Source organism: Microcaecilia unicolor, chromosome 6 (genome assembly GCF_901765095.1).
Source record: "Microcaecilia unicolor chromosome 6, aMicUni1.1, whole genome shotgun sequence".
Lineage (NCBI taxonomy): Eukaryota > Metazoa > Chordata > Amphibia > Gymnophiona > Siphonopidae > Microcaecilia > Microcaecilia unicolor.
In genome coordinates this window covers 278976283-278998931 of record NC_044036.1, presented here as the reverse complement: position 1 = coordinate 278998931, position 22649 = coordinate 278976283, and the positions used below count along the sequence as shown (strand labels likewise).

At 42.4% G+C, this 22649-nt stretch overlaps 1 protein-coding gene and 1 long non-coding RNA gene across 2 annotated transcripts in view; one reads left to right on the top strand and one right to left on the bottom strand.

Moving 5' to 3' along the window:
- The window catches only part of C5 (complement C5), a 157731-nt gene that overhangs the window by 96445 nt on the left and 38637 nt on the right, over positions 1-22649 (bottom strand). The window contains exons 11-14 of the mRNA XM_030207569.1: positions 19371-19571; positions 14274-14477; positions 11536-11745; positions 8941-9090 (exon numbers count right to left, since the gene is read on the bottom strand). Of these exons, the coding sequence (XP_030063429.1) occupies positions 8941-9090; positions 11536-11745; positions 14274-14477; positions 19371-19571 (765 nt within the window). The remainder of the gene's footprint in view (positions 1-8940; positions 9091-11535; positions 11746-14273; positions 14478-19370; positions 19572-22649) is intronic.
- On the top strand, positions 743-21795 carry LOC115472997. Its single transcript, XR_003942589.1, has 3 exons — positions 743-1213; positions 8077-8080; positions 21785-21795. It is a non-coding gene; the product is annotated as an uncharacterized LOC115472997 (long non-coding RNA).

Sequence of the window (22649 nt, the reverse complement as noted above, 5' to 3'; positions counted from 1 at the left end):
GTGGCTCAGCAACAATAGCAGTTGGGGATGCTATTGAGGGAGAATTCACAGCCTCTGGAGCAAAGGAGTCAAGGGCATTGCTGAAGTGGGAGAGCAGCTGAATCCAGGGCCGATGACTGCCCTATGTTCCAGAAGAATCTCTGGCATATGGCCCACAACCCACTGAAATGACCAGATTAATTAGAGAGGATGGAGATGGGATGCAAAATGTTGCAGAACCCAGTAGATCTCATACTTTCCTTCCCTTCTTAATGTTAAGGATCTTCCTGTGCTGTTCCCATCATCTCTTAAATTCTACTGCCACTATTATTGCTGCCACTGCTGTTCCATGAATCCACTCCTTCTCTATGAGGACACGTTTATTTTATATTTCAACGGTTTTTATTGAAAACAGTGTACATTGTGTCAACATCAAATATTCAATATATACATTCAGTCATATCATTCCCTTCTAAACAACCAGCAAACAAATTGGACCTACTGTTTTCACTTTGTGTTCCTTTTCCCCCCCGTTCCCCCCCCCTTTCCCTAATCCCCCCTACTCCCTAACCTCCCCCCTCCCTTCCTGTTAACCCTCCTATTAACCTCCCTCCCCCCGGAAAACTCACAATCATCTTAAAGAGGAACTATCCCACTCACAACTTCAATATAGTGTCTACAGCACATTAAGCACAAAACTTTTACCCTTAGCTGATAGGGTATCTATATATTTTCCCCAGATCTTCAGAAACTGATTCTTTCGTTTTGGGGATCCCCTGGCTTCTCTGGCCTCCCACATCAGAAGCTGATGCACCATATTCCGCCAGTGCCAGAATTCTGGCACAGCCTCCGAGGTCCAATTTTGAAGTATGCATTTCTTTGCCAGAAGACATCCCTTACGAAAAAATAGTGTTTCCTCTGAAGTATTCCCTCTAAATGACCCATAGATATCCAGCAACATTTGTGAGGGGGTTCCTATTATTTCACAAGACAGCAGGTTTGACAGATAGTTGGCCACTCTAGACCAGAAGCCCTGTATGACTTCACAACTCCAAAATGCATGATAGAATGAGTTTTCTGTGATTTTACATCGTAAGCATATTGCATTTTGTGTTCCCCCACATTTTGCTAGTTGAACTTGTGTGAAGTAGGCTCTATGAAGTACCCGAAATGCACATTCCCGATATTGGGCTCCACTTACTAAATTTGCAATACCCTTCACTTGTCTGTTAATGTCCCAATTGGGGAGGGCTATTCCCAAATCTTTCTCCCACCGTTCTTTAACTATTTTCAAGTTTTTTTTCATCCCCACCGAACCTAATGCCTTATACACTTCCGAGACTGATGGCTCAGTATCCGAGATTTCCTCAAAGAATTCTTTCAACTTGGACCCTGATTTTTGTCTCAATTTCTCCCCATCTAGAGAATGTATAAAATGTTTCAGCTGGCAATAAGCAAAGGTGTCCCCCCATTGCATCGGCTCATTACCCAGTATTTGTTCTCGCGATTTTATCTGCCCTTCCTCGCCCATTATATCTTCCAAATACATTATTCCTCTTTCCTCCCATCTTTTAAATGCTGGATTCTCCAAGCCTGACACAAATTTAGGGTTCCCCCGAATGGTCATTAATTCCGTGACTTCAGTGTCCACTTCCAGACATTTTCCCAGAAACTGCCACGCCTCACGTAGCGGCGTCAACAACAAACTGTGACTTAGATGTTTAGGGATCAAAGATCTCTCCACTTGCAACAATGACACCAAACGATATGGAGCATAGTATGCCTCTTCCATCTCTAGGGGGGTATAACTATTCGATTCAAAAAGCCAATCTCTAATATGTCTCAATAAACATGCCATATTATATAGTTTCATGTTAGGCAAGCCTAGTCCCCCCTGTGACCAACCCCCCCATAGCAGCTGGAATTTCATTTTCGCCTTTTTGTTCGCCCAGCAAAATCTCATTACCAGTCTGTAGAACGTTTTCAGATCTTTGTTCAACAGCCTAAGGGGAAGGGTTTGCATGACGTATAGCCAGCGAGGAAGAATTACCATACGTATAAGCCCCAAACGACCTATCAAAGAAAGTGGCAAGGTTTCCCATTTTTCCAGCTGTTGTTTAGTTTGAGCCAAAAGTTGTTTTATATTAAGTTTATAAAGGTCCCTAGTCTTCGTTGATAGCAAGATTCCTAAATAGCGGAAGTGCCCCTTTGCCCATCGCAACGGGAACATCCCTGGCCAGGTTCTATTCATCTCTTCGTCCACAGCCAGTGCCTCTGACTTTTCCAGATTTAACTTAAGACCGGAGAAATCCCCAAATTCTTGCAATGCTTCTAATAAAGCTGGTAACGATGTCTCCGGTCTCGTGATCACAACTAACAAGTCATCAGCAAAGGCCGCCAATTTGAATTTTACCGTACCCAAGGTTACACCATGAATTTCTGCATTAGAATATACCTCTCTTATCAATGGGTCCAAATACAATGCAAACAATAACGGTGACAAGGGGCAACCTTGACGAGTTCCTCTCTCTATCCTCACATTTTCTGAACAATTACCATTCACCATCACTCTCGCTTTTGGTGAGGTGTAAAGAGAATTAACCGCTCCCAAAAACCATCCGTCAAATCCATATTTTCCCATTACTGTGAACAGAAACTCCCATTTCACACGATCAAAGGCCTTTTCCGCATCAAAGCTTACTACGAGTGCTGATCTATTTGCCTTACCAATCTGTTCCAAAGAGATTAGAATCCGCCTGAGATTCTTAGATACCACTCGACCTTTAACAAAACCCACCTGTGCTTCGTGCACCAGTCTTGGCAACACTCGACCCATTCTGTTTGCCAGTATCTTTGCAAAAATTTTAACTTCACAGTTTAATAATGATATGGGTCTGTAAGATTCAGGTAAAGTCACATCCCTCTTGGGTTTCGGGATTAATATGATACGTGCTATATTCAATTGGTCTGGCAGTGACCCCTTCTCCACCCATTCATTATATGCTTCCACCATAGGTGGCAGAATGGTCTCTCCCATCAATTTATAAAACTCTATCTTCAAACCATCCGGTCCAGGAGTTTTCCCTGATTGACTACTTCCAATGGCCCATCCCACCTCATCACTAGATATAGGGGCATTGAGCTGATCTCTCTCCCCATCAGTCAGTCTCGGAGAATCCAGATTGTCCAAATATAAAGTACTGTCAAGGCCTGAATTATCCCTTTCTGCATATAATTGCTGATAGAAGTTCTGGAAAATATCTCGGATTTCCACGTCCGAATGGCATAGTTTACCTGTCTGATCTTTCAAAGCTGTTACTGTACGGGTAGCCTGTTTCCGAGCTATAAGTCGCGCCATCATCTTCCCACCTTTACCCCCAAATTTGTATAATTGAAATTTATAATAGGTTTGTGATTTCACCTCACGTTCATGGATCAGCGTATTCAGCATCACCTGTGCCCCTAGGAGCTCCTTTCTAGTATGAACGTTTGGAGTTTCACCAAATCTTTTCCGTAACGTACGAATCTGGGCCTCTAATCTCAAAATTTCTTTGTCCCTTGCTTTTTTAAAATGGCTGACATAACTGATCATTTCTCCTCTCATGACAGCCTTGGCTGCTTCCCAATAAGAGGAGGCACTCTCAACTGAGTTTTCATTAGTAGCTTTATATTCATCCCATTTAGCCAACAATCCCTCTTTAAAGCCTATATCTTTGACTAAATAGCTCGGAAAAGACCACCATCTCATTTTCTCTTCCAACCCCGCTGGTTGCCACTTCACCCATACTTCTGCGTGGTCTGAAATAACGTATGGTCCTATTCTCGACTCTCTAACCCCTCCCAGCAGTGATCGAGACATCAGTATATAATCTATCCTCGATTGGGTATTATGCGCCCTTGATATATGAGTATAGTCCCTATCTTGTGGATGTAACACTCTCCATACATCTAACAGGTCTAATACAGTGCAAAGATTGGGCAGCCCTCTCGAGGGCCAGTGTTTTAGCGTAGGAGGAGGCTGAGATTTATCCAGTTCTGGATCACACACCATGTTAAAGTCCCCTCCTAGGATTAATGGGATGGGGTCTACTGCAGTAAGTATGTCCACCAAACTTCTGTAAAATTGAGCCTCAAAGTGATTGGGAGCATATATGCTGCCTAATAGTACCTGCTGTCTTGCTATTATCACCTTACCAAAAACATAGCGCCCCTCTTGATCTTTAGTCACATCACTCATTTCTGTCACCAGCCCTTTCCTGATTAGAATAGCTACTCCTCCCTTTTTCCCCTTAGCTGGTGCGGCTACACACTGTCCTACCCACCACCTAGCCAGCTTTTCATGTTCTTTATCCGAGAGATGTGTTTCTTGTAAAAGAGCTATGTCAGCTTGAATTCTTTGCAGATATTTCAAAATTTTTGATCTTTTGATGGGTGAATTAATACCACCCACATTCCATGTTACAATTTTTATCATTTAAGGAACATAAAAACATCCTATTTGCCATTGAAACCTTTTATCTTCTAAAAGAGGCCACCCCAGCCCGTGACCCCTCTCAGTTACCTCTGTGTGCTGTAGGTTAGTGTGTTCCAATTCCTCTTTACCTCTGTAGTGTTTATATTTACCCTTTGAGTTTTCCATCTTATGACAATCTGAATCCCCTTCCCCTATAACTCCCCTTCTCCTCCCAGATCCCCCTCCCCATCCCCTTTTATTATCCCTGCTAATTCCCCCCAAGGAATTTAGTCACGTTTGACCCCCCCCCCTTGCTATTCCCCGCTCCTTAAACCGGTTTAACTTGTACTCTCATTTACATGTAAGAGCCTCTATATTCCCTTTAACTCCTTTTTCCCCAGATTTAAAGTTTACAGTTTTCCCATATATTATCCCGCAAAAATGCTCCAATCATGTGAACCTACTACAACTTCCTATAACTGTCAAACAATTTTACCATTTCAACCATTCTTTGATTATTCTCTCAGTTCTGTTAGCCTGCAATGAAGTGCAGAAGTATATAAAACCAAAACAGTTATCTGAACTCTCTTCCGCATATCATCATGTCTTCATCCATAGGCTTGGTTCCCAACTTTAACAGACTGTATTTCACCTCCCTGGTGTTGGGTCAATCAGCCGATCAGATAATTAAACCATTTGTTCTGTAATAACTCAGCAAAGCCGGAGGATTTAAATCTTGATCTCTTTAGACCTCTTATAGCAGTCCCTTTCTCTCCTGCTTCTCTCCAATCTATTTCTCCGAAGCCTGCTGGTCATTCTCACTAATATGTCCACTTCTATTATATTTCAGAGTTGCCAACATCCCAGTATAGTAACAAATATTACTTCTATGGAGCTCCAATTAGTTTCTCCATTGTCTTTTAATTCGCATCCCAATGCTCCTCTTTTGTTCAAGAGTCAGCAGCAGATCATACTTCAAAACTTACTTAAATTATTCTGCGCATTGTAAATGTCCGCCGCTTGCCGCCAAAGGAAGCAATTCTTTACTTGAATAACTTTCAGTTGTAACATGTGCCTTTCTTTACCTTATTCATCTCTCGTCTGCAGCAGTTGTTTTACAAAGTCTTGTGCCGCTTGTGTTGTTTCATAGGTTTTCGTCGCAGACTGATGGGTTACCCGTAGTTTCGCCGGGTACAGCAAGGCAAATTTAACCTTATGTTGGATTAATTGGGAGCAAATTGGTGAAAAGCTCCTTCTCTTCGCCGCAACTGCCGCCGAGTAGTCCTGGAAGCAAAGGATTTTTTGGTTATTGTATTTAAGAGCCATACCTCCTCTCATAGCTTGCAATATCGCTGTTTTTTGAACAAAATTCAGGAAACGGCAGATAACTATCCTGGGTCTGGCGTCACCCGCTCTCTGCATCCCCATGCGGTGTGCTCTTTCAATTTGCAATGGGCCCAGCTCTGTGCTCAATTTTAGTTCTTTCATCAGCCATGTTTCAAGAAAAGTACGCAGTTCTTTATCGCTGATTTCTTCGGGGAGCCCCACGAAGCGTAAGTTATTACGTCGGGATCTATTTTCTAGATCCTCGAGTTTCTCAGCTTGATCTTCTACCAGCTTTTGAAGTTTAGCATATTTTTCTTCTACAACTCCCGTACGGTCTTCCAGGGCCCCCGTGCGCTGTTGATGCGCTACCAGGTCTTGGCTCAATTGCGCCATATGATTTTGTAATCCCTCCAGTTTTGAATTCAAGCCTTCCAACTTTTTATCTAGGATCGCCTCCATCGCGGTCGTCACCTCTCCCACAATCTCCGCTGCCCACGCCGACCCGACTGCAGAAGTTGGCGGGCTCGCTGGGGCCGCCATTTTGTCTTCCAGCGCTTTACTCTTGTCTCTGTCCTTTTTTAGCGATTTAGCCGTCATACCTGCTATCAATTTCTCTTTCGGCCGCAGAATCTTAATGTGTCAGCTTTCCGCTAGCAATTGTGGTTCACACCGCCTTGTTTCTGGAGTTAATTCGATGGGAATTACAAGGAGGTACCTGGAGCTAGTCTAGCCTCGACCGCTCCGGTACATAGCGTCACGTGACTCCCGGACACGTTTATTTTAATATAGCAAAGCCAATAAAACAACAAGAAGAGAAAACAGACAAATTAGATAAATGTTGCAAGCGTTATCTGATATCACATTCCATGGGGTCAATATTCAAAATGATTTAACTAGGTAGGAAGGATCCTGATCTGAATAAATCCCACTGTGCCAGCCCCAGAGCAGATATTCAGCGGCACTTAACAGGATAGTGATCTGAACACCGTGGCGCTATCAGATTGGTACCAAGATGGTCCAAGGGTGGTATCTGTGCAGAGACAGGATTTAGGGTAAAAGGATTTGATATACCACCTTTCTGTGGGTACAACCAAAGCAGTTTACATATATTATATGCAGGTACTTTTTCTGTCCCTAGAGGGCTCACAATCTAAGGCGTGCTAGTGGATTTAGCGTGCATTAAACATTAAGACGCTCATAGGAATATAAGGGGCATCTTAGCATTGAGCGCATGCTAATTTTAAATCCGCTAGCGCTCCTTAGTAAAAGGGGCCCTAAGTTTATACCTGGGGCAATGGAGGGTTACGTGACTTGCCCAGGGTCACAAAGAGCTGCAGTGGGAATCAAACCCAGTTCCCCAGGTTCCCAGTCCACTGCACTTATCATTAGGCTACTCCTCCACTTCATTTACCTGTTTAGCAGTGATATTCAGTCCACCAACCAGGTAGCTATCCAGATAAAGTTAGGAAAGCAAAAAGGCTGTCCTAACTTTGGGGCCCTTTTACTAAATCACACTAAGATCTGATTTTTCATGGCAGTATTCAGGCTTTTAAAAAAAATAGTTTTTGCAGTTCCCGTGCTCATTTTTCCATTAGCGCATGGGACTTGCAAAAAATTAACACAGAAGCACTTACTGCCTCCTATGTAGGAGATGCTAAATGCTCCCATGTTATCCAGTTAGCACACACCAGGAGCGTAGCCAGATGGCAAAGAGGGTGGGCCCGAAAACTCATCTGTTCCCCACCCTCCTCGGCCCCCTCTCCGGTACTGTCCCCTCTCCCCCCCCCCCAATCAAACCAAAAGAAATACGCAGCCGGTGGTAGTGTCTCAGAGCCACTGACATGGCCAGCATCTGCGCATGTGCGCAAACTGAGCATGCAAGAGGAGTAGGGCAGCAGGGGCTCAGCAACACTGCTGGCTGGACAGGGTGTAAGTGTTCTTTCTGCCAGAAGAAGGTCTTCGGCTGGTAGGGTTTGTGAATCCCTGCCAGCTACACCTACGGAGCACTGATTTCGGGTGGGGTCTGACCCCAAAGTGGGTGGGCCCTGGTCCACCCATGGCTATACCACTGGCACACACTAATCAGAATGTGCTAGCTGGATAACACTTCCATGCCCATTTCCTATCCATGTAACGCCTCCTCCTAAAATAATTTAAAAATATAACATGCAATTAGTACGCGCTAAAAGGTAAATTAACACTTTAATACATTTTGCAGTATTCCTTTTTTGGCATGCTAACCACATGTTAGGGCTTAACACCCTTTAGTAAAAGGGCCCCTTTATCTGGTCACTTATCTGGGTACCAGTCTAAATAAGGTCAGTACCCACATAAGTCTTGGCAGCCAGATTATATCTGGATATTCCGTGCTGGTACCCAGATATGGGTTGACACTGAATATCCAGGTCTAATCAGAAATGGTTTGCGCGGCGGTAACCCGGCAATAATTGGGCATCGTCACATGCTGCCTGGTTACCACCAGGTTAGTGTGGGAGCCACCTCAATGGGTGGTGGTAAGGGCTCCCCATCGCATGGCCATGTGGTAAAATTTCTCTTATCACATGGCCATCTGTGCTGGGGGCTTTTTTACCCATTGCGGTAAATAGGGCCCTGGCACACGGGAAAAACAGCCCCCACCACTAGCGCAGGGCCCTTTTTCCCACAGCTTGATAAAAAGGTCCCTTAATCTGCTATGGTGTAACCGACTTCCGAAACCCAGAAATTCAGTGCCGCAGGCAGTCAGCAAAACGAGTGCTACCAGATGAATATCAACATCCATATGTGGTTTTTTTTCTCCTTGTTTTCATTTGTTAATGACATGCAGTGACATGTCATTCCAAATGACAGTGACAGAACAGGGTTTTAAGCACTTACACAAGAAACACAACCACAGACCAAGATCTATGTTCAGAGAAAAGAGTATTTTGAAGCCCATTTCTCTAAAGCAGTGTTTCCCAAGTCCGGTCCTCGAGTACCCCTTGCTAGTCAGGTTTTCAGGATATCCACAATGAATATGCATGAACTTGATTTGCATTCACTGCCTCCATAAAATGCAAATCTCTTTCATGCATAGTCATTGTGGATATTCTGAAAACCTGACCAGCAAGGTGTACTCCAGGACTAGACTTGAGAAATACTGCTCTAAAGTATTCCAAATTTTCTATAAAATACTGGCACTTAACTTTTTCCACAGGTCTCTTTTTCCTTCTTGCCACACCATATATAGCTGTATCCATTGAAGACAAGGCAATGTATGCATTTTGCTGGGCATTTATGTTAAGATTCATGGCTGCTCCTGGCTTGTATGATTTAGCATTTGTAGACAACTTGACCTGAAAGTAAATGAAATTTTTTTCAGAAGCATAGAAACAATTTCAAAACAAAAATGGTCTGATAGCCCATTCTAACCCGTCGGCATTGCCGCGTGGCTTAGTAAACAGGGGGGTAAGTTATTACTGAGCAGTCAAATGCTGGCCATCATAATGTATTAATTCAGCTAAAAGTAGACAAAATGCAGTAATGTGTTGATGAAATGTATTCTGGGTGTGTGTACAGTCTAAGATGAATGCACATGTTTTTCTTTTCTTGAACATACAAAAATAATTCATTTTTTTTCAATGTAGGAAGTGTCTCATGAATAAATAAAGTAGTTCAAATAATACAGTCTACCCTTCATGCATAGAGGACAGTGTTTCTGGTTTACAGTGACTATTGATTTCCTTTTATATCTTTATTTATAATTTTGAATTAGAAAACGCAAACATACTGTAAGAAAACAAAAGAAATAACAAATGACAGTGGGTTAACATTGAATATAAAAGACAGCATATGTAAACAAGTAATTTATAAGTTAAACAAGTAAAACAAGCAGTTATTAGCCCGTTAAACTTGCATATTTGTCTAGCAATGACCAAGTTTTACGAAAGGACAAAATATGACCAGTTCTCAAAGCAGCTATTTCTTCATATTGCCTATATGAACAAAGCCAATTCCACCACTCATGATAGGAGACATGTTGATTATTCTTCCAGTGTAGAACTATCAGATGGAGTGCAATCGAGATCATTAAATTAAACAATTTAGCATGTTTCAATGGAATTAATGGAGTAGATGCTTTAAGAATGAGTACCTTAAAGGTTAACACATCTGAATTATCAAATATTGTCTGAAGGGATCTCCAGATCAATTTCCAATACAGCTGCAGATTAATGCAGGAATAGAGCATGTGTTCTAGGGACCCTACTGCAGATTGACAAGACCAGCATAAGTTGGATACAGAAGATCTTACTTTAGAAAGTTTTTCAGGTGTCCAATAGGATTTGTGTACAATATAATATGCTGATTGCAGCAGGGCAGCAGACAATGATTTCCAAAACAAAAAGAAATATAGGCATTTTAAACATCTAGAGGGCCCAGATAGCATTAGTCTGATGGTAAGGAAATTCAGGAGAAATTTGAGTTTAGAGGCTTTAGCAGTCTCATAGGGATTAAAAGAATAGACCAAACAGAATTATTCATGCTGGTGAAGACACCTCAGTGTATGAGCAATGCACTGAAACATGGGGAAGGGGAAAAGGAGGAATGATTGCAAAATAATTGATTTTTTTGAACAAGGAAGCAGGAAGAAATACATCTATTCATACCATGATTGGACATATATCTTAATAAGAATAAAAACACAAAAGGTTTTCAGTGCAGAGTGATATAATAAAATCTGTATGGTAACTGAACACAGGCAGGTTAAAGGCTTGTTGTTAGGGTTGCCAATTCACTCCAGATTTGCTGCACCAGATTGATTCAATCCTGAGTTTACCCCACTGCATTCAGGGACTTGTAGTTCTGATTTCCCAATTGCATTCCCCCAGTGGTTCCCAAACCTGGTCCTGGAGGCACCCCAGCCAGTCAGGTTTTCAGGATATCTGCAATATTTATGAGAGAGAATTGCACTGCATGCAAATCTCTCTCGTGAATATTCATTGTGGATATCCTGAAAACCTGACTGGCTGGGGTGCCTCCAGGACCAGGTTTGGGAAATAGTGCCCTAAGAGAAGCAAGACTACAATCCCTATATGCTATGGGGTAAACCCAGGACTGGATAAATTCTGTTGGATGAATCTGGAGTCAGAGTTGTAACCACAGATAAAGATACTCCTCATCATAGCATATAGGATGTCTCCCTTCACAATTTTTAATTTGGAGGTCTACATTCAAAAAGCCTTGGAGTGGAAACATTGTTCAGCTATCTAGTGGAGGAGTGGCCTAGTGGTTAGGGTGGTGGACTTTGGTCCTGGGGAACTGAGGAACTGAGTTTGATTCCCGGCACAGGAAGCTCCTTGTGACTCTGGGCAAGTCACCTAACCCTCCATTGCCCCATGTAAGCCACATTGAGCCTGCCATGAGTGGGAAAGCGTGGGGTACAAATGTAACAATCAGTTATTATCTGAATCTTTGCTGCTGGATATATCAGAATAAAGTCATTCGGAAATAATTTTTCAACCAGAGCTCAGCACTGACCAGGCAGAGTTTAACCATACCTGGTACCACTTTTCTTTCTGTACACATTTTGTATGGGCAACGATTTGCCTGAATTAAATTTATCCAGTGAGTGGTGGGAAATTTAAACTCCAACGATTATCCAGATAAGCCCTTTGAATTTCAACGTCGTTGAGTGTGATGGCAAATATCATCAGTAAAGGTCCTTGGATTGGATGTTACCATAAGTTCTTTTTGCCATTCTTTCACTACATCCCTACACATTGGCTTTCTTCTGCTCCTACCTTTAGATTATTCACACATTTCTCTTCTACGTTTATCCAGATAGAGTCTGCGACTAATTCCGCAGTTTGTTCACTGGTGATAATGTAATAAACCAGGACACGAGCTGAAGGAACCATTTCCTTGGTGGCCTCAATGTTCAGGTTCTGAAATGTGGAATCTGCATATCTACCCACTGTTCCATATTTCACAATCTTACCCTTGGATAAAACCTGTAGGAAAAAAAAAAGAGAGACAAAGGACTTGTGGTGAAGCAGAGTACAAGAAAGAGCTCAACAAGTGATTACAGGCTTGCCCCATTTTGGTCAGGATAGTAAGCTCCATTCTCTGAATGGTTCTGTGTACATGCAGTAGAGCTATAGCAATGATGAGCTGTGGCATGAGGCATGAGGAATTCATTGCTAGAGAATGTAGTAAAGGTGGTTAGCTTAGCGGGGTTTTAAAAAGGTTTGGGTGGCTTCCTAAAGGAAAAGTCCATAGACCATTATTAAAATGGACTTGGGGAAAATCCACTGCTTATTTCTGGGATAAGCAGCATAAAATGTATTGTACTTTTTTGGGATCTTGCCAGGTATTTGTGACCTGGATTGGCCACTGTTGGAGGTAGGATGCTGCGCTTGATGGACCTTTGGTCTGTCCCAGTATGGCAATCCTTATGTACTTAAATCTAAGCACAATATCCATAAAAATCCTATGCACACAAAAAGTGGGTGTAGAGGCATGTATGCTTTGTACCACGGCAATATACCCTTTGAATATTGCACAAAACATACAGTTTCAAAAGAGCATTCCTCAATAATTTATAGGCTAGATATGGCAATTGTTCACTCCTGCTACAGAACCAGGTCTGAAGAGGAATTTAGGAAGCTACAGTTCTCTCTCTATAGAATGTTATATTGATTTGTAGTAAATTTTAGGGATGTGCATTCATTGGCACAGTAATAGATCACATGCATGCTTTAAAAAAACTTAGGCATTTAGGACCAAATTTTATAAGTAGTGTCTAAAAATTGGCACTGTAAATTTAACGCACTTTCTGCGTCCTTTATAGAATCGTGCTTAGCACGTAAGTGCACCTAACTGTAGGCACCTGCAATTAGACTGCTTAGTAAAAGGGCCCCTTAGTTATGTGAAGTACTGCGTAAGACTGGTAGCGCTATAGAAATGATTTGTAGTAGTACTATGAGCAGGCCTAGTTGTAGGTGCCTACAGTTAGGTGTGATTCTACATGTAGACGTATATAATTTAGGAATGCCCCCGGAATGCCTCCTAGCCACGCCCCCAAATTGTTACTTGCTTTAGGATTTACGTGTAGATTATAGAATATGATATGTGTGTAAATCCTAATTAGGGCCAATTAGAGCTGATAATTGGTTGTTATCACCAATTATCAGCACTGATTAGCTCATTATTCAATTAAATTATGCACATTAAAATGGGCATGCGCCCAATTTAACGCATATAACTAGGCGCCATATATAGAATTTGGTCATAAGCCCACAATGCAGCATTACGGAAAAGCAAGCTACCATAAAATTCATTACAGTTTTGCAGCATTTGGCTTGTTTTCACATGCTAAGCATATGTTAACTATGTATTTTAAATATTTTTTTCCAAATGTATAGCCCGCTTTACAATCAAACATACATAATTAAAATATATAAACAAAAACACAAAAAATCAAATTGGTCCCTTCCAACCTTCAGCTACACATCCACCAATACAAGTAAAAATTCTTATGTGTTGTAATGGGGCGTGTCATGGATGGAAAGTAGGCATTTCTGATTAGCGCGCGCTACCCAAATAACACAAAGGCTTAGGGCTAGATTCTATATATGTGGCACCTGAAAATTCCATCTGGAAAAAAATATACATAGGTATATTCAATTTTATAGAATAGGCTTAAAATTTCTATAGAATTATGCCAAGCACCTCTCCACACGATTAAATCTAGTCACAGCCATTTACACCACTTGGCGTAAATCCTGACACCTAAATTAGGCACAGAGAGGGTGTATACCATAACAATGCGCATAAATGTTAGAAATGCTCATACCCTGCCCATGGCCACACCCTCTTCAACTATGCAACTTAGAATTTAAGCGCACTATGTTACAGAATATGCTTAGCGAGTTGTGTGCATAAATCTTAATGCCAATTAATGGTTATAATTGCTTAACATCCAATTAACAGTGCTGATTAGCTAATTAAGCAATTAAGTTATGCATATTGTTATAGAATACACTTCGATTTCTGCACGGAAATTAAGGCATGATATATAGAATCCTGGGGTTAATATGGGAACACTTAGCATCTCCAAAATAAGATGTGGTAAATGTTCCTTGTTAATATTTTGCAGATCTCAAGCACTAATGGCAACATTAGCGCATAATCTGCAGATTTTAAAAATCCCAAAAATGTGCCGCATTAAATAATGGCTAAGTGCATGGGAAGGTCCTGCATTAGAATGTGTTAAGCCCAGTTTTCAGTGCGTTTTAGTAAAAGGACTCCTTAGTGAGAACTAAATCAGTTTAACATGTCAAATTCATAAACATTAATCATTAAAAAATTCTAACCCAAGTTTAGCGCAAGTGTGTGAAATAAAAAACAAGTGACCAAAAATTGGAAAAGTCAGAATGAACAGAACATTTTTCTTTTCAGTTGGCTCAGGAACAGAAAGGTAATGTGGAAAAACAGGGACATTTAAAAGCCACAGCGATACAATATATCACTGACTTACCAAATAACTGTAGTGCTTTATTTTATGCATGTTTGAAGTCCTAGGGTACACGTTAATGTTCAGATATTCTCCCACATGTAGCAGAGTATACTTCACTGCCCAGTCAACATACAGATAGCTTTTGCTGGGAGAGACATACGTTCTTGCTGTGTATTCAGCTGTCCCTTGGCTATCCTCTGGGAGATGTCTGTCTGCAGTATTTATCTAACATTGAAAGGAAAAATTTGGACTTGTTAAGAATGCTGGAAGACATCAAATCTCCCTAAATATTAATCCACAGGTATACAATTGCTGTTGGTACACCAGTCACCAATTCTACAGCACAAGGAAAATATCATTTATATTTTATTTGTGGAATTTATGGATCACTTCTGTTACTTTCCCTACCCCCCTCCTCACACTGGCTTGCATAATAGATCATATAATATGCAGATACATAGTATTTACATAGAGGTATAGCCTAGTGGTTAGAGCATAAGACAGACAAGCAGCAAAGCCTGGATTAAATCTCTCTGCTGATCCTTGTGATGGAATGGGAAAGGGGATGAGACTTGATATACCACCTTTCTGTGGTAGCAATCAAAACAGTTTACATATCATATACAGATACTTATTTTGCACCTGGGGCAATAGAGAACCCAGTTACCCAGCTTTTCAGTCCACTGTACTAAACACTAGGCTACTCTTCCAGTCTTGGGCAAGTTACGCAACCCTCAATTGTTTCAGGTACAAACGTATCTGAAGGTAACTCACCTCAAACTACTCTGAAAGAGGTGTGAGCTAAATCCAAATAAGCAAATAACATTATGATCCTACAAAGGCTCTCCTGTGGTCTGCTCTGGCAAGGCCACAGCACGCACTAGTCTGGTTCTCAAAAGACAGCACAAGCAGCTTGTCTCTGGGCTAGAGTCCTAGAGACTGCCTTCCAGCGAGTACAGTTGGGGCAAAGCCTGGCCCTTAGTTCCAAAGATACAGTTTCAGCAGAGTTCCAAGATAAATTTGGCCTACCGGAGTAGAGCTTCTGTTCACGCTTTCCAAAAATACTAGGACTAGGGGGCATGCGATGAAGCTACAATGTAGTAAATTTAAAACAAATCGGTGAAAATGTTTCTTCACTCAACGTGTAATTAAACTCTGGAATTCGTTGCCAGAGAATTGGTAAAGGCGGTTAGCTTAGTGGAGTTTTAAAAAGGTTTGGACGGCTTCCTAAAGGAAAAGTCCATAGACCGTTATTAAATGGACTTGGGGAAAATCCACTATTTCTGGGATAAGCAGTATAAAATGTTTTGTACATTTTTGGGACCTTGCCGGGTATTTGTGACCTGGATTGGCCACTGTTGGAAATAGGATGCTGGGCTCAATGGACCCTTGGTCTTTCCCAGTATGGCAATACTTATGTACTTAGCTTCTGCAGCTTACACTTCTGTGGTAGAGGCATAGGGTAGAAGGTTTCTCCTCTATCCTCTGGGCCTCCCTTTTTTATCCTGCCTTGACCATGCCCTCCCTACTCTGATCCTGTTGAGTCATCTCTTCCTTGCTCTGTGGACCGCCTGTTAAGGTAGCTCTGTGACTGAGGGAATGCTGTTAAGGGGGAATGGTAACTTCCTATAGACTTCCTCACATGCTGCTTGTGAACTACAGCACAAGCTTCATTATTCCACTATCCTGGAGCATTGGGCTGTACAGCCATAGTCTGATGCTCTTGGGCTGCATTATAAAGGGACCAGCCACAGTTTAAAACAGGTGTCCCTGAGCACCCCCAATCACAAATCCCACTCCTAAGACCCCCTCATGTGTCAACCCCCCTTGTGAGGCACCCCAAAATGTCAAATGCCCCCAAGATGACCCTTCACCAAGAAGTACCACCTCTCTCAGGAATAGCCCTCCAAAGTCAAGCCCCCCTCCCCACTACTGCCCCCAATTTGAAGTTCCCCCAGGCTCTTTTTCCTTTCCTTGAGGTTTAATGGGTTCCAGGCAGGAGTGATATTCAGTTGTTCCTGCCCTTGCCAGAACCAAGTTCAAAATGACACTAGTGACCCCTAGTAGTACTTTCACACTACTACTTCTAGGGGTCAGATACATGAAAACCACTTTGGTTGTACTACAGAAATGTGGCATATCATATCCATGACCCTTCACTCTTTTCCATATATGAGAAAAAAACATTATGGAATTTAAATAGTAATAAGAAACTTTGCATACATTTGCATGCTTTGCATCTCATTGCTATGTACCCTGCAGTGACCTGACTAATGCTGCATTATGGCAGCACAACTTACATTAGAGCCCTTTAACATACATTAAGGGGCAAATAACATGCAGTAAAGCCATAAAACAGCTTGGTAACTATCCCCCCCCCCCCCTTAAATGGAAGCACTTAGACATTGTGAAGGGGTGGAGCAGATGGAAGTGGAAGGGGAAGGAGTGAGGAGGCTCAAGAGCAAAAGGAGACAGAACAGAGTCTTGCCTTTACTACTTCCCCAGAGAGAGAGAAGAGAAAGAGTAATGCCCCCTGAAAAATGGAGGCGAGAAAAAGACTACATCACCCAGCAGCCCCGACACAAGCCCTGGTTCAGAGATTACCTTCCCCAGCAGGTCACAGGGGAGAACTCTGACAAGGCAAGGGAGGGGCCCCTAATCAAGTGAAAGAGGAACAACTGAAAAGTGGGTGGGACGAGGAACCCATGGAGTGGCAAGAGGCTGAGGAGAGGGAGAGAGAGGAGAACCCAGAGGAGCCGATGGACCTCACAGCCTGGGCTCATTCCTTAGGGAAAAAGCTGAAAAAGCAGGTGAACTCATGGTATGGCAGCTGTGTTGCAAGGGGAAAGAGAAAGGGTCATGAGGGAGGATGGTCAGTGTACTGAGAGAGTGACCCAAGGAAGGGTGGGACCTTTTTTTTTTCTCCCCAAAGCGAGTTCAGGCTGTTTTGAGCGGTGTGTTAAAGAGTGCTGTTTGACGAGGGGTTATTGACTCCCCCTGTGTGAACTGCTCACAGCGGGAGGAAGCTGTTGTGGGAAAGTGTTTGCTTAAGCCTGAAGAAGTGGGTTATTGGGAACTGTTTATTGGGACTGTTTGCCAAAGCACCGGGAGGAAACCGGGAGAAGTGGCTTTCTTTTTCCTGTGTGTGTTTTTTTTGACTGACCTTCACGGACATGCTTCCCCTTTTCAAAGGGGAGGGGGGAGAAGGAGAGCACGGGGCTGTAGACTGCTTAAGGGGAAACAAACTGAGTTCTGGAAGCAGGGGACTGGAGTTGTTTTTCTTTCCTGCTGTGCTGTGCTCCTGAAAGGAGAACAGTGGGATTGTGGTTTTTTTTGCTTGCTTTAATTCTGAACTGCTGGACTGTGAATCCCAAGAGAATAAAGATACTTACTGACTTTGCTTTCTGGCGTTGGGATTGCTTTGAGCCCTGCCCTGTGAACTGCAGTGGGCTAGGAGGCTGAGACAGGTATCCTGACTCTTGACCGGAGTGGCCAGGGCAGAGGCAAGATCCGGAGAACCCTGAGAGGAGGGACGGATCTTTCACAACATATAGGTTTGTAAAATGGGGCAGCTCCATGTGGAAGTGATGCCTGTTACGTATGAAAGTTGTTAAATTACCACCTACATGTGGAAATTGCTGGGTTTATGCTCTTAATTTTATCCAGAGCCTTTTTTAAAATACTACTGGAACTTTGCACATGCCAACCTGGATGTCTCAATTCTGATCTCAGCGATCTGTGTAAAATGGGCCTTCCTGTCCCTTTCAACCCTTATTTTGTTTCCTAAGGAATAGAGCCCCATCGGGGACAGTCTTTGGTTTACGCAAGACCCTTGGTGCTTCTTTATAATCTTAGCTTGCTTGTTAATTTCCAACCATTTGGATATCCATTTTTTTTCAGAGTAGGTGGACAGAAATAAACCAAATATAAGTTGTTGTAAAGGAGGTAGATTGGTAGATTTCATCAGGAAAAAGAGACGGGAGGAAAGAGGACACATTTTGACCCTAATACAGCTCATAGTCAGCACACCAAGAGCCTTCAAAATAGGGATGAATCTATAATTCATACACTCAACATGGGCTGTGTTTCGGCACCCAATGCCTGCATCAGGATTCTACATAAAAACATGATAAATACAAAAATCACTAATAATACATGTACAAGATAGCTTTACCACAAATCAATGTGTTGCACCACAAAAGTCAGAACCACCAGAAACAAACAAAAATGGTGAGAATATGGAATAAGTGAAAATGTGATTCTTGCCAACATTCATGACTACAAAATATAATGCATGCGTCCATGTTGAAGGACCCCGCCAGGGTCGCTTTACTCATACTACCCCTCTCCTCAAGACCCTTCACTGGCTCCCTATCCGTTTTCGCATCCTGTTCAAACTTCTTCTACTAACCTATAAATGTACTCACTCTGCTGCTCCCCAGTATCTCTCCACACTCATCCTTCCCTACACCCCTTCCCGTGCACTCCGCTCCATGGATAAATCCTTCTTATCTGTTCCCTTCTCCACTACTGCCAAGTCCAGACTTCCCGCCTTCTGTCTCGCTGCACCCTACGCCTGGAATAAACTTCCTGAGCCCCTACGTCTTGCCCCATCCTTGGCCACCTTTAAATCTAGACTGAAAGCCCACCTCTTTAACATTGCTTTTGACTCGTAACCACTTGTAACCACTCACCTCCACCTACCCTCCTCTCTTCCTTCCCAGTTCACATTAACTGATTTGATTTGCTTACTTTATTTATTTTTTTGTCTATTAGATTGTAAGCTCTTTGAGCAGGGACTGTCTTTCTTCTATGTTTGTGCAGCGCTGCGTACGCCTTGTAGTGCTATAGAAATGCTAAATAGTAGTAGTAGTAGTATTTAGCAGTGCACAAGCTATAAATACAATGTGTATCTGGAACAGAGAGTGTGGGTGTGTGTGAAGACCTGTGTTGGGTTTATGAATTAAAGATTCGTCTCTATTTTGAAGGCTATTTGTGCTCTTTTTTCGCTTTGTGCAATTTGCGCTTTGACCCTCTCCGTGTTGCTATACGGAGCTCATAATCAGTCAACTTTGATGCATGTTAAATTGAAGCACAATACTACAAACGTGGACTCACTGTAAAGGTCAGAGTGTTGGCATCTGCTGGAACATTAAGAATGAACAATGCTATCCCATCATCCACTGATGTTACTGTGTTTCCCGCCTCCTGGCTCTCGTCTACCAGAAGGGTGTCTACGTTATCCACAGTGAATGATGATGCAGTCAGGGTTACTGGGACCCGTTCCACTAACTGGTCTGAGGTATCTCTCACCTGAACCTGTTCATTGAAATACAGGAATCAATTTAGGAGATTCATTTGCTCCAGTTTTATTCCATGTAATCACAGTTCATAGCACCAGGAACTTCATTCAGTCTCAGCATCCAATTGCCAGAAATGTAAGTATACCGGATATAAATCCAACAAAATCTTTGTTGGATGTATAGCTGGTATGATTGAACAGATAAGTAGTTTTAAAAACTTGTAGCAATATTGACTGTAGTAGTAGTAGTAGTAGTAGTAGTAGTAGTAGTTGGAGGATTTTTATGCATGTAATGGAATGCAAGAAGTACAAGTCGGTACTCATATAGAATATTCTGAGGCTTTTTCCTCTACTACTGGATAATGCTATTTGACATTTGTTCAGTACATTCTATGATATTATTTTCATGGGGTGGTTTTTGGTTTATTGAAAGGTATTAAACTACTCCAAAACTAATAAAGAAGTGCAGTGAGCCACAGATGGAATAAGGAGGCAGAGCCTTGGATTGGAGGAAACAAAGTTTATTAAAGAGCCCGACATGGCCTGTGTTTTAGCAAGGTGCCTGCATCAGGAGTCTATTCACATACACACAAACAAAAAGAAAAAAAAACTTTACTATACAAATAAACACAGATTTTTTTAAAATAAATTTTGCTTCCTCCAATCCAAGGCTTGCCTCCTTGTTCCATATGTGACCCACTGCACTTACTTTTTGGTTTTGTTTGTTTTGTGCTGCTGATTCCCTTTGACCTGCTTGTTAGGTATTAAACTACCAGGGCTGGCTTACCTATTAGACCAGGTGAGGCTCTGGCTCAGAGTGCCGGTAAATTAAGGGTGCCAAAATACCTGGTCTACAAGTTAAGCCTTCCCCTCCCCCAACCTGGTCTGGTCTCTCCCCTTCTTTCTTCACCCTTCCCATGGGTCTGGCACTGCTCCCTCACGTCGGTCGCTGGCAGCAGTAGCAGCATGACCAGCTACCTTCAACCAGTCCCAAGGTCTTCCCTTTGTTGCCTCCTCTAATGCATTTTCCTGTGGGCCGGATGCGGCAGAGGGAAGACCCATGGGCAGCTTGTCATGCTGTTGCTGCTGGGTTGCTGTGGGAGCCCTTCACCTCAATGAGTGGCAGTAAATGCTCCCCTCTTCATGGCCATGCGGTAAGAGTAATCTTACCGCATGGCCATTTTTTTGGGGGGGGGGGGGGGCTTTTTACCCACTGTGGCCCTGACACACGGGAAAAACAGCCCCTCCACTACCGCAGGGCCCTTTTTACTGCAGCTTGGTAAAAGGACCTCTTAACCCTTCATTGTCTCAGATACAAACTTAGGACCTCATTTACTAATATGTGTTAACCAGCCAACATGCATTAATCTGAGTTCAGTGTTTAGTTAGTAAATAGGCCTCACTGAAATTAGACTTGTCATTATTAAACATACTTACTGGTTCATACACATTGGTGCTTATTTTCAAGTTACATAGAGACAAATTTTCACAGCACTTAAGACTTAGAAAGTTATGTAGTAACCTATGGAACTTGGTAAGTCTACGTGCTTTGAAAATGAGCCCCATCGTATCCTATGTAACTTTGCATGTCTATGTGCTTTGAAAATGACCCTCATTACAATCTATGAGGAAAGGGTTGTTAAATTTTCCAACATTTCACCAAATCTGCTTTGATGAATCTCGTGCTAGAACGTTTGGTGTAGCATGGCCTTTTTTTATGGAACCCACTTGCTCAAGAACTAAAGTCAATTCCAACTGTGCTGGCTTTTCATAAAAATCTTAAAGCATATCTGCGCTAACTGGGTATTGCTACAGTTCACAATTGTGGATCGCCTTGCCAGGAACTGTTCGAGCCACTCTGGTCCGTCTGGATTTCTATCATCCATCTTGGTCTACCTGGATTTCCACCATCCATATTAGTCTCTCTTCCCTTTCCCTTTTCCTTCTTACCCTGTTCTTTCTCCCTATCTAATGTAATTGTAATTGATTTATCTGTGCAATGTAAGCCACTTTGACTCTACTTCATGTGGAAAAAGTGGGGTATAAATGTTCATAAATAAATACATAAATAAATAAATTTGAAATTTTTGAAGACTAATTGTTTTGTGAACTTACATGTTATAGTATGTTTTTCTCTTTTTTATGAGCTCCTTAGATTGTTCGTTATAACAGTATACGTGTGCATAGATATATATTTTTTTAATAAATAAATAAAAGATTAGTAAATGAGGTCTTTCGATTATAAACCCTCTGTGACAGGGAAGTAGCTACTGTAACTCACCATGAGGTCCAGTTTGAAAGGGTGAGTAATCAAATTCAATCAATATGAGAAATATTTTACACTAGTGAAAAAGGCCCGTTTCTGACACAAATGAAACGGGCGCTAGCAAGGTTTTCCTCGGAGTTTGTATGTTTGAGAGAGTGTATGTGAGAGTGACTGTGTGTGAGAGAGAGAGAGTGAGTCTGGGTGCGAGTGTGTCTGTGAGAGAGAGAGTGTGTGTGTGAGAATGAGAGTGTGTGCAAGTGTGTATGTGAGACAGTGTGAGAGAGAGTGTGTTTCACACAGATACAGTGTGTGCGAGAGAGAGAATGTGTGTGAGACACAGACTCTCTGTGAGACTGAGTGTATGAGACCAAGAGAGTGTGAGTGACTGTCTGACACATAGAGAGTGAATGTGATACAGTGTGAGACATAGAGTGTGTGAGAGACCGTGTGTGAGAGTGAGAGAAAGACATTGACTGTGAGAGAGAGAGTGTGTGTGTGACAGAGATACCTCCCCTCCCTCTCTGGTGTCAGGCCCCCTCCCTCCCTCCCTCCCTCCCTCCCTCTCTCTCTCTGGTGTCTGAGCGTTACTGTGCAGGACGCTGAGCTCTGGCTGTGCTTCAAGGAACTGACCAATTCTATTTAATAGAATGCACCTCCAACATTCTGAAGCCGAGAAACTGCGTGTGGTTGGTCACTTCTGCTTGTGATGAACCTGGAAGTACGTGATGTCAATTCAGGAGATGGATACAGAGACAGGAATGCCTCAGCCATGCAGTCAGCTTCAGAATGTTGGAGGTGCGTTTTATTATATAGGATATGGCCTGTTACC